The sequence below is a fragment of the Benincasa hispida genome, chromosome 11 (assembly GCF_027475165.1).
Source record: "Benincasa hispida cultivar pf3 chromosome 11, pf3_genome.v1.1, whole genome shotgun sequence".
Classification (NCBI taxonomy): Eukaryota; Viridiplantae; Streptophyta; class Magnoliopsida; order Cucurbitales; family Cucurbitaceae; genus Benincasa; species Benincasa hispida.
This window is the reverse complement of record NC_143488.1, coordinates 67,859,863-67,871,685: the sequence shown is the minus strand read 5'-3', so window position 1 is coordinate 67,871,685 and position 11,823 is coordinate 67,859,863. Positions and strand designations below refer to the sequence as shown.

Sequence of the window (11,823 nt, the reverse complement as noted above, 5' to 3'; positions counted from 1 at the left end):
TGCATTGCGGTGATGTGATAGTCACGAAGATTGGTCGGAGCATAACGCTACTGATCCGTTTACAAAGGCTCTCACGACTAAAGTGTTCGAGGGTCATCTGGAGAGTCTGAGTCTACGGGACATGCGACACCTTGTTTAAGGCAAGTGGTAGATGATACTGGGTATAGAGTATGCCCTAGTTTATTGTATATTGTACTTTCTTTATGTATTGTATATTAGTCTCTTGGGGCATTAGGACAAGTGGAAGATTGTTGAGATTGGTGTCCTAATTCTCTTGGTGGTCTCGTAGTTTGTAAACATTTTGTACACACGTTATTAATAAAATAAGTGTTATTTTATAAGCATTTACTCAATCCAATAAACTGAGATCTGTGGTTATTTTATGTAACTTAAGCATGTATGTGAGACATACAAGTGGATCATGCCTTAAGTAATAACTTAAATGGTCTGTAGCATAAGGATAAAGAAGGGATACATTATCCTGGTGACACTACGGATACGACCCGCTTTGTAGATGTTTACAAGTGTTGTAAAGTGCTACAAATGGTATGATCCTGGCCATTCATGTGAAGATATGCAAGCGGGAGTGTCCTATACAAAAGGTTTATATAAGATCGGACCACGAGATGATTAGTCTCTTTATATAACATCGTTGATAATTAAGATTTACATTTCACTGAAATGACCATAAGTGACATGACCTTAATCTTTAGTGAGTTGGGAACTCCTGCCTACGAGAACGGTTCTTTGATTAGTATGGGGAGAGTGGCCAGATTGTCAACTCAACAAGCCTACTTTTTTTAGGATTTGTCTGATTGAGGAGCTGGGAACTCAACTACACAAGACAAATTTCACTCATTCCTCAAAACAGAGGTAAGTAGATAAATTGTTCCCTTAAGGGCTGATTCCAGGTCTTGAACATAGTGGTCACTCCCTCTCTTTAGAAGAGAAGACTCAGTCATAGTAGGACCATGACTTATTGTTCAATAGAGGAATCGGTGGTACTTAAAGAGTTAGATGTAACTACAGGGGCAAAACGGTAAATTGGCCTAGTTGTACTTACGAGCGATTTGTGAAGGGTCATCGTACTGTTGATTTGTCATATAGACATAGACATATATCTGTAGTGCGAAGAGTGTAGCTGTCGGTCTTTAGTGGAGTGACCAATAGTTAACGAATGGTGGATCTTGTGACTAAAGAGTTTAGTCAGTTATTCATGTACCATTGGAGTTTCAAGCTACAGGTCCATGAGATCCCTTGGTAGCTCAATAGGTTCAAGTTGAGAATAATATTTTGGGTTAGTTTGAAGTGTTCAAATTAATAAGAAGAAATTCAATTATACATGATATAATTGATATGATGTATTAGATACATTAATTGGAGGAATTAATATAAATATGATTTATATAAAATAGAAAAAGAACTATGGTTTATATGTTTCATTTGATGAAATATTAAAACTATAGGTTATAAAATATTTATTTATAAAATATTAATTATATGATAATTAATTCTTTTTCTCTAATAACCGAATTGAGTGGGAGGTTATTGGAAGTTTTATGGTAACTGTGAAATAAAAGGAAAATTGTTTTCCAAAAAGTAGTATGATGATTCATTCGGAAAATCTCCCGAAAAAGGCTATAGACTAAAAAGTGTTTTTTTACCAAGCGATACCGTTGAGAGCATACACGATTGAACTACGAGTTGACTATACAATAGTTACTCACTTGATTGTTGCTACACGGTCAAGTAGCAAAGTCTATACGATAAGCTTCATCTTCTAAACGATCGAGTATATTGTCTATACGATAGACAGTATTCACCTTCCATTTACTCGATCGTATACCTCATGTTTTCCTCAATCCAAGATCATACAAAACCCACAACTTCCGGATTCTCACACTGAAAATACCAAGGTAACACTTGTGGTGGTGTTCTTGTTTAGTTCAAGAATCGAGTTGGACTCGATTGGGTTCGAGGTGCGTCTGGTTGTTCGTGTTCGTGCTGACTGAACGATTTGTTGAACAATCGATAGATATTTGAAGAAGAGTTCTTGCTATTTCCTCCGATTTCTCTAGAAGGAAAAAAAAAACCCATTACTCAGTTCAGCCCAAATACGTGGGCCGTACGATGTAGCCCAGTCCGTAACCACGGCCCATAAAATTCAAAAAAGTCGATTTGTAGTTTCCTATCGTGGGGACGACGCTTTAAAGCGGGAACCATGTGACTGAATCCAGTGAGAACTCTTTCCAAATCAGTACGACTAAACTGTCACGGTGGCACTGACCATCAACGGCGGACCTCCACCACATCACTAACCATTTCTTCGATACCATCTTCTCTCTCTCTCTCTCTTCAAGATTGTTGTTCTGTTTTTCCTTTTTGATCTCCATGTGGCAGGTTCTTCTGGCGGCCGCGGTGGCAGGATCCACCGGACTGGTCGCAAAGCACATTTTGGGCGCCGGTGTAAACCCTAACGGGACTTCACTTGCAGAAGAATCGAAGAAATGTGATGAGAGTTGCGAAGATGGAGAGAAACCTGATGGCATTGTGAAGTTCGAGGGTTCGATCGATACGGAATTTGGGTCCCCGATGGTCACAAATGAACTTAATGAGTCTGGACGTGAGGGGATTTTCAGGTTTTCGAGTTCGGATTCTCGTGGAGTGACGAGCTTTCGACTTCGATCGAAGAATTTTCGGAAGAAAACAAGGATTCGGTACCGTGGAGGGGCAAAAGAAGCTAGGGAGAGAAATGTCGAAGTGGAGAATTGTACTGGTGCTGGAGAATTGGCGATGGAGCCGAAAAAGAGTTCGGGAAGGTTTTCTGTTTGTTTGAAAAAGAGAAGAACTAGTAAGAACTTAGGTGCTGCCAAGAGTGAATCCTGCTCTTCCAAAGGTAAGATGATGATCATTTAAATATAAATCCTCCAATTTCTGTTTGGTTTCTCGGAAAGATCGGTGCTGATAGAACTATTTCAAGTTTCAACTGCTAATGATCCTCCCGGCGAATCTTCTTTTGAGCGATCTTTTATTATAGAAATGTAGAAATATTATTCAGTTAGTTTCTTGGCTTGCACCTCGAGTTTGAATGTTCCTGATCTTCAATGTAACTTGGTTTTAAAAGAACTTTTTGTTTGTTGTTTGTAGACTAATTCGGTGAAAACAGAGTCATATATTTTTGTATCATTCTTTAATTGATAGGGAACTGCATACCTCGAAGGTCTTGTTGCATGGTGTGGGTTGGGGTGTGAACAATTGCTTAGATGGAAAATTGATAAAAGCTATGCAACCTTTGTTCCTGCAATGTATTCTTTTTCTTTTTCTTGCATTATTAAGGCGTGGCCCCTCTGTTAGCTTTATGTTGATGACCCGTCTTACTAATCTCACTAATCTTTGGGAGCCCCACTTTTTTTCAGGAGCCTTAACAATCAGGCCAGCTCCAAAAGACCAAGAGTTTTAAGTTATTTAGTTTTCAGTTTGGGTTTGAAGCTAGGACTCCAAACATTCCAATCCCAAGGCCAAGGCATCCCTGGGGATGGGGATATGTATTTAGGAAGGGTGGTTACAGCCTTTGTTGTTGTTGTTCCTGTTTTTGTTTTTGTTTTTGTTTTTTCAGATTCTCTAGCATTTTGGGCTCATTGAGCTTTTAACTTCATTATCTTGTAGAAATGTCTAGCAATAGTATCACTGTGCCCCATTTTGTATGAATTTGTGATATGGTGCCTGTTTGTTGGTATTTAAATTTGAAATAGTTACCAAATCTTATGCATGATAAACATAAACTGTGGCTGTTCACCATGGAACATATATATCTATCATATCAGCTGTTTCTATGAATCAATCATCTCTAGTTACTATTCATGAGTGGCTTTTATGTGCTTTTCACTTTTCAGATGGCTCTTTATTTCATTGGGGTATTGGTGTTGGAATCATGTACATGATGTCAGCAGGAAAAGCAGAAATTAATAAGTTGAATGTTACTGTGGACGAGACTGCAAAAGTTGTTCGAGAATTGAAATCAGAACTTTACAAGAGAAAATATTCACATCACGTGCAGGCAAGCAAAGCTAGAGAATGCAATACAATTCAACCTGAAATTGACAGGTCGAGCGCAGAGTTCCGGCATCTGAGTGAGGTGAGAAATTACACAGTGTCTATGTTTGATGATGGGGAATGTGAAAGCAGTGTTCTTACTGAAGAACCAGATCCAGAGATACATGAAATGGATCAACTGGAAGCAGAGCTCGTGACTGAATTGGAAAAACTGCCATGGTGCTCAACAGAAGAATCTTGCCAAGCAGGAGCTATAACGGACCTGGAAAAGGTGGTATTTTTAAGTCTTAATGGGGCATACCCTCCTACTGCATTAACTTTTCCAACTAACTCCATCTTTGAAACATGGAAACTAGAAAAGTTCAGAAGTTTCAATCAGATCTTGATGAATAGCTGTTAGCAGGACGAGTTTCAATCATTGCTAAATAATAAATCTATCTATCTTATGCTAACTTGATTTAATTGGTATTTTTCCTACCAAGTATTGCAGACCAAAGTTTCATCTATTGAATTACATGGGCCAGAGAACTCGAGATCTCATGCTTATCCCTCGCATGGAGTAGTACCAGCCGAATTGGATCAGAAACTCTGCCATTTGCTTATTGAACAGCAGGAGCATCAAATTGTGGAGTTGGAATCTGAACTGCATGTTGCCCAATCCAAGCTAAATGAGAAAGAAGCTGAACTCCAAGCCTTGAAGGACTGCGTCAAACGCCTCACTGAATTCTCTCTGACAACTGTTTCAGGCAAGATTATCTTTAACTAGCAGTTGTATTAGTATTGATCACAATCAGATATCTCTTGCAATATTTGCTCACCTCAACTGGTTTGCAAATCGAATAATCTCTAACGTATTGTGTTTGATCCCAGATGATGAAGCTGAAGCCCATACCGAGTCGCAGCAAAGCATCTCGTGGGAGCAGGGCTTTGAACCAATGAGATCAGCAGTGGTAGGGATGAAAAGGCCAGTTGAATCTGAACCCTGGCATTGTAATGTATGATGATAGAATTTTAGAATAGTTGCAATAAATAGTTAGAAAACTGCCAGATCTTAACTTACACCGCCCCTAACTGGCACGATCACACATCAAATTGTATATCTCTCATAAAACCACATGCGTTGTTGAACATATTATGTAATATTATATTTCTAGCAGATGAGATTTAGAGCTGAACTTCACTGAATGATTCTCTGTTGACTTTGTTAGCCCCACCAAAATGGAAGCCAGCAATATAAGTTGACCTTTTGTCTTCTTGTCTGCGGGATGAAATTACTTGTTAGTCCAAACCCCATTTTGGAAATTTCCAACCATACTGAAAGATAATGGCTTAAAAGGCAGCATCTTTTGGTGGAGTTTGGAATTCCTTGGGAAAAAAAAATGGTGATTGGAAGTGTGTTGCACTCGCTCTATATATGATTTGACCATATTGCCATTTCTCTTTGTCGAGGTTGAAGTTGCTGGAGGAGACAGTGACATGCTGTGCTGGACTTTGTTTCACACGTGTACCTTCCTACTCTTCACAAGGAAGAATTTCATCTTGATGTATAAAAGGTATGTTGTTTTTGTGCTAAAAGTTGCTTATTGTCGACTTTATTAATTATTCTGGAAAATTCTTTTATGTCATTGATCTTCTCTTCTGATTGTTAATGTTTTGTCACCTTATATAGTTTAATTTATTATTTTATTTTTAATAGGTCCTAAATTGCTTGGCCCCGTTTTGCAATCATTTCGTTTTTTGTTTTAGTTTTTAAAAATTAAGTCTATTTCCTCTTATTTTCTTACTATATTTTGTTCCAGTCTTAAGCAGAAGACTTGAATTCTTAGCCAAATTCTAAAAATAAAAACTTTTTTTTTTTTTTTTTTTTTTTTGTTAGTTTTCAAAATTTGACTTAGTTTTTGAAAACATGGATAAAGAGTAGATAACAAAGCAAGAACTTTAGAGGCATAAGAGATGTTTATAGGTTTAATTTTAAAAAACTAAAAACAAAAAACCAAATGGTTATCAATTGAGACCTTAGTGATATAGTTTAATTTTAGTGGCAAATAGTGTACAAGTAGATATTTGCTCAAGTTATAATAAGCTACAGTAAAATAGAATTAAAATACTTAGATTCTGTTTCTTAACTATTTGGTGTTTTAAAATTAAAACTATTCTGGTTTAATTTCTTATAATAGTTTATATCTTTTTTAAGTAAAAGAGTTGAATTCTAAGCTAAATTCTAAAAACAAAAGCAAGTTTTTGATAATTACTCTTTTGAGTTTTCAAAACTTGGCTTGGTTTTTGGAAACCAAGAAGTGTAGAGGTGAAATAAATGTTATAAGCTTAATTTTCAAAAACTAAAAATGGAATGGTTAAACTGAGTCTTAGAATTATATTTGTATCGACTTTAGGGATATTTACAAATCAAAGCCATGTGGTTTGCTTATTTTGTTTCCAAGTCCTACCCTCTACTTCTTGAAAATTGTTTCCACCCACCATGTGCTTGGGAATATTTGAAAACCATACCATTTCATTAAAATTTACCATTAATTTTGATCAAATTGGTCCATATGGCTTATTCTGCTACATGTGTCACATGTATCAATTTTGTCAAAATTAACTTTACCCCAATGGATATGTATAGTATATTCAAATTTATAAATCTCATAGCTGTCTCAAACCATTTTTTTAGTAACATTATGATTTTTGTAAAATAGGAGAATTGTCCATTTCTAAGCGTGAAATATGCTTAATGAAAAGGTTAAAGAACTTAGAAGTCAAGGAAAGAAAGAACAAAAAGGTATGTATTAATGGGGTAAAAATGATATCCCTTTACCTTTCATTAGAGATTTTATCGTTGGTAAAAAAAAAAGGGTATAAGTTTAAATTCTTTACAATCTTTTAGTTTTACTCCATTCAGGTTGTTGAACTTTCACCCATACGATTCGTGTTGGATGCCCTAAATCGTCCATTTTAAGACTGACTTTTAGGTGAAGAAAAGCTTAAATTATTTAGACAACCACTCCATTCTCAAGGAAATAATAATTTTTTTTCTGAAGTTTCATTCTTTTGTTAAAAAAAGATTAGGGAAATCTTTATTTATATATTTTCATTTATGATGCGCATGAGGAAATCAAACCTATAATCTCGAAATTGATTTGGTCGATAACGGAGATTTAACATCTCTTCTTCTCTAGAACTCTAAAAATGAAAGTGGGATTTTAGAACCAAAACATAAAATAGAAATTTAATATATAGGGGAAAAATCAACTTTTACCTTACTTTTTTCGATTTCATCAAATTTACTCCAAACTTAACCACAATTTGAAATTTGTAATTTTTATCCTTTGGTAATCTTTTTGTTTGGAAATTCATTTTTTTAAAAATATTCTCATATGCTTTTTGACATAAAATTAGTATTATTGATCATTACTATAAAAAAAGAAAATAATATAATATAAAACATATGCATTATACAGACCAACATGAGCATGGTTCAATTGGCAGAATGCTTGTATTATCGATTTTGAAGTCAGAGGTTTGGTTCTTCCATCCTACGCTTTAATTATAATACAAATCTTTGAAGTTAATGAAATGAACTGAATAAACAGATGGAAAAAAAACTTGCAATATCTAACCAAGTTTAGGGTTTTGTTTTTTTTGAAACATACTAAGGTTAAGGTTTAAAATTGTAAGATTAGGAAGAAAAATGGATTATTTTTGTGGTTATGCAAACATTTTGAATTTTTTCTATTTTTTTCCTCCAGGAGAGGGGGGTGAAAAGGAAGGTGGGGACAATGAAATAATTGAAACGGTCTGAGGATTTAAGAGAAAAATTATGATTAAAAAGGGGGAAAGTGGCATCAATCAAAATTCAATCAATAGGGAGTTCAAATGATTCTAAAGAGTGAAAAAGTGGAAAACCCTAGGCCCATTTCAAAAAGCAAAAACAAAAAACAAAAAACAAAATAAAAATAAAAGACAAGAAAATAAAATCAGCCAAAGCTCACTTCTCTCTATGTAGTGTTCTTTGTCACATCATCATCAATGCTTCAACCTAATTTAACAACAACCCATAACAAACTTTCATTCTCTAATTCCCATTATTCCATCTCTTAATCTTAATTCCTGACCAACTTATTGTTTTCACATATTCAACTTTAATCTTTTTTTAAAAAAATGTATGAATTAACACTATTCTCTAGGTAGAGTCAGAGACCTAATTAATCCTCTCCACATTTGAATAATGGTACCATTTTATTAGGTTTGAGCCTAAACCTTCACTATACTCTTAGTTTCATTCAAAACTCTAAATTTCTTGCCAACATGAACACACGTAAGTAACATGTGTCATTTCTTTGAGATCAAATACTAAAATTTTCATATTTCCACGTGTGATACTCAAAATTCCAAAACTTTTACTAAAATAAGCATAGTTCAATTGACATAAAAGTATAAGAAATAATTTTCAAGATATGGAGGATATGAATTGGAGTAAGGGTGAATTTTTCCTATTTTCATTTGGGTTTTTAAACCCTTTTTTTTAGAAAAAAAAATTATTTGTTAATGGAAATTTGTGTAGAAGTAGATGGACTTGCCTGAGATGGTGGATGTGTTGTTTTTTATACAACGATTTCTTCTAATTTCAAGGATTGATGTTACTCTTGACCAAAATATTTGAGGTTCAAATCACTACACTCCATGTTAAACTAAAAAAACTCTTATTCTTCATTCCTTCTTCTTTATCTATGTATATATAATAACATTATTCATCTTTAATTCATTTTTATTCTCAGTAATTGATCGGATTTCTCGACGATTCGATTGAAATTGATTGACCATTGTGTAGTTGGTCAGTCGATGTTATCAACATATCAATATAAGTTTGCTAACTGACTAATGAACTTCTACATATACATGGGGAGTTATTTTTTAAATGTAACCAGTAATACTTTGATCTCTTATTTTTCTTCTATATACAATTAATTAACAAGGCTTTTTTTCTCTCTTTCAATTAATTTAAATACCTCTTTATTACTGCATTTTGGTGTTAAATCACTAGTCAAAACTAAGAATATTAAACTCCATTAATTAAGAAAAGTGTAAAACATTAAACAAATAGTCAAATATCCAAAGACTAAAACGGCTACCTCTGCTTACGTTCACATCAGTATTCAATCAGCTACTACTCTCTTCCATTTAAAAATTAAAAAAACATATATATATATATATATATATATATATATATATATATCAGAGAGACCTGATTCACATATATTTTAAAATAAATAAATAAAACCCTGTTGAAATTACCCAAATAACCCCACAAAGACGAATACTTCTAATCTTATAAAGTTATAATATAGAAAAATCCCTGCGGTCGATTCACCATCCGTGCACTCACTCATATAAATATTCACACACAAAACAAATATTTCTCCACAAAAAAATAAAGAAAAAAACAAAAAAAACAAAGGAAAATGAAAAACTCATAAATTTCCTTAGTGAAACGAAACCTTCTTACTCTACCAGTGAAGAACTAGGCCGGAAACCGCCCATTTTCACGGCGGCGATTGCAGAGAGAGGAACCAAAAAAAAGCTCTGCAGAAGTTTATTTTTATTTTTATTTTTTGTAACAGTGATTGAAGAAGAAGAAGGCTTTTGAAAATGAAGCCATCGGCGAAGCCGATATCGAGCCCAGGCCGGACAGAGAAATTCCCACCGCCATTGATGAGGTTTTTGAGGAGCAATGTGGGAAGCAAAAGCAGAGGAAGGTCACGTGCTAGTCCGATGATGTTCATGAGAAAGAAGAACAACGCCACCGCCATTGAAACCCAAGAGCCTTCGTCTCCTAAAGTCACTTGCATCGGCCAAGTTCGAGTTCGTCGCTCCTCCACGCGCCGCCGAAGACGTTCTGGTACTACTACGCGCCGTCGTTGCCGCTGGATCCGAGCAGCTCTATTTTGTCCCTGTTTTCGAAAGAAATTCAAACCCAAGATATTTCAGAGATGGGTTTCGTTTTTCCAACGTGGGTTCCGCCGAAAACCCAAAATTAGAACAAATTCACCGCCGCGTGAAACCCCCTTCCACGGCGGATTTGAAAATTCAAACCCAGAAACCCAAGTTGTTGCCGCTGTCGACGACGACGACGACGAAGAAGAAACAGCCGAAGCGTTCATTTCTTCTAATTCGTCGCCCCCAAAAAACGCATTGTTACTAACGAGATGCAGATCTGCTCCATATCGATCGACATCATTAGCGAGTAGATTTTGGGGGTCTCCTTTGAGAAACGAGGAAAATCAGGAAGAAGAAGAAGAAGAAAAAGAACAGAGCACGAAGCCCAACAATGGCGGAAAAACAGTCGAGATTGAGAAACCCACATCCCAAAGAGCCTCAGTTTCGGATCAAGATCCGAGTGGAGGCTTAGAATTCGAGGAGGACGAGGAATTTGCGAAGAACATTGACGAACATTCTATCTCAGAAAGAATCATCAAATCAGCCAATATCGAACGAGAAAAAACAGGGGAAGAAGAAGAAGGCCTTGGAATCTCATCTCGGCCGTTGATTTTGACACGTTGCAAATCAGAACCGTCGAGAACGGCGGAGAAGATGAACCCAGAAGTCGGATTCTGGAAAAAGAGAAGGTTGGGGATTCCTGATTCTTGCTTACCAAACAATTCATAATATATATAAGCAAAAATACCACTTTTAAATCTTAATTTCTTTACTCTTTCATTTCTTCTTCTTACTTCAATATTGATAGTTTTTTTTTTTTTTTTTTTTTTCCATTTTGGGTTTTGTATAAATTTCTCATCTCTAAAGCTGTGGTAGAGAATCTCCATGGCAAAAAAAAAAAAAGATATGATGAAGAAATTGTGAAAAATTGTTAATTTTATTTGCCTATCAAAATCTAGAGCTTCTGTATTTAATGTCTCTTTCTTTCTGTACATGCATTGCCATGGCACCATTAATACACACTTTTTCAGACAGAGACAATACCTTTTGGTTCTTTTATTTTTTTTAAAAATTTTTTTTAAGCTTTCTTTTAAAAAAACCAAAAAAAAAATAAAAAAAAAACTTTTGGGTTTTTTGGTTGAATGACAAATTTGTTAAAATAGTATTTGTGTTGTGTAAAAACTTCATAAATAATGTCGGCCTATTTATACTAGTTTTATTAAAAAAAAATAAATAAAGACTAAATTCTAACTATAAACTATAAAATGAATTTGCCATTAAAATTTTAATTTTCTTTTTCAAAAAGATGGGTTGGAAATTGAATTAGAAGTTTTTTGCTTTTGGTTGTTAATAGTGATGGAATGGAGATAGTTAAATAAAACATCTTTGGATACTCTGACTGAATTTATTTATTTATAAAATTGAGTGGAAAATTATAGTGTAGTGGTCAGTACTGAGAAGACCCACCTTCCCTTTTATTACATTTTTCATTGGTTTCCTTCACATGTCTTGTCTCCTTTACACTTTCTTTCCTCTTTCTTCTTCTTCACTCAAAGCTTCATTTTCTTCATCACTCTTCTCTCCGTTCACTTCTCTTTTCTGTTTCACTTTCTTTTCTCTTTTAATTTCTACACAATTCTCAGTCAAATCATAGAATTTTGAACAAAATTCTACTTACTAACCATTGTACTGCTTCATTTTTTTAAAAAAAAAAATGAAATTTGGTTGCCAACATGAGTATAATAAAATGCGGGAGGCTAAAGGTTCGAATCACAAAATACATAGTCATTTTTAACTGATGGTACAAAATTCATTGAAGTTTTTTAATAGGAT

The 11,823-nt window shown here is 34.7% G+C and overlaps 2 protein-coding genes across 5 annotated transcripts; both read left to right on the top strand.

Moving 5' to 3' along the window:
• Positions 1–2,208: 2,208 nt before the first annotated feature.
• Positions 2,209–5,238, top strand: LOC120089957 (POLAR LOCALIZATION DURING ASYMMETRIC DIVISION AND protein). Its single transcript, XM_039047410.2, has 4 exons — positions 2,209–2,896; positions 3,894–4,324; positions 4,544–4,799; positions 4,924–5,238. Exons 1-4 carry the CDS (start codon positions 2,392–2,394, stop codon positions 5,052–5,054), a joined length of 1,323 nt encoding a protein of 440 aa, XP_038903338.1. The 5' UTR covers positions 2,209–2,391; the 3' UTR covers positions 5,055–5,238.
• Positions 5,239–5,393: 155 nt separating this feature from the next.
• LOC120091683 (protamine P1 family protein) lies at positions 5,394–10,964 on the top strand. Of its 4 annotated transcripts, XM_090306802.1 has the most exons (4): positions 5,394–5,606; positions 6,753–6,835; positions 7,515–7,573; positions 9,675–10,964. In XM_090306802.1, exon 4 carries the CDS (start codon positions 9,703–9,705, stop codon positions 10,717–10,719), a length of 1,017 nt encoding a protein of 338 aa, XP_090162928.1. In that variant the 5' UTR covers positions 5,394–5,606; positions 6,753–6,835; positions 7,515–7,573; positions 9,675–9,702; the 3' UTR covers positions 10,720–10,964. The 4 variants fall into 4 exon arrangements, with proteins under 4 accessions (XP_090162928.1, XP_090162929.1, XP_090162927.1 ...); XM_090306803.1 differs by lacking the exon at positions 6,753–6,835; XM_090306801.1 differs by lacking the exon at positions 7,515–7,573.
• Positions 10,965–11,823: the final 859 nt, after the last annotated feature.

Bases quoted from the DNA above. Each gene is read 5' to 3' on its own strand.
- LOC120091683 (XM_039049795.2), top strand. From the start codon at position 9,703: ATGAAGCCATCGGCGAAGCCGATATCGAGCCCAGGCCGGACAGAGAAA.
- LOC120089957 (XM_039047410.2), top strand. From the start codon at position 2,392: ATGTGGCAGGTTCTTCTGGCGGCCGCGGTGGCAGGATCCACCGGACTG. The intron at 2,897-3,893 runs GTAAGATGATGA...TTCACTTTTCAG, and splicing joins TGAATCCTGCTCTTCCAAAG to ATGGCTCTTTATTTCATTGG. The intron at 4,325-4,543 runs GTGGTATTTTTA...CAAGTATTGCAG, and splicing joins CTATAACGGACCTGGAAAAG to ACCAAAGTTTCATCTATTGA.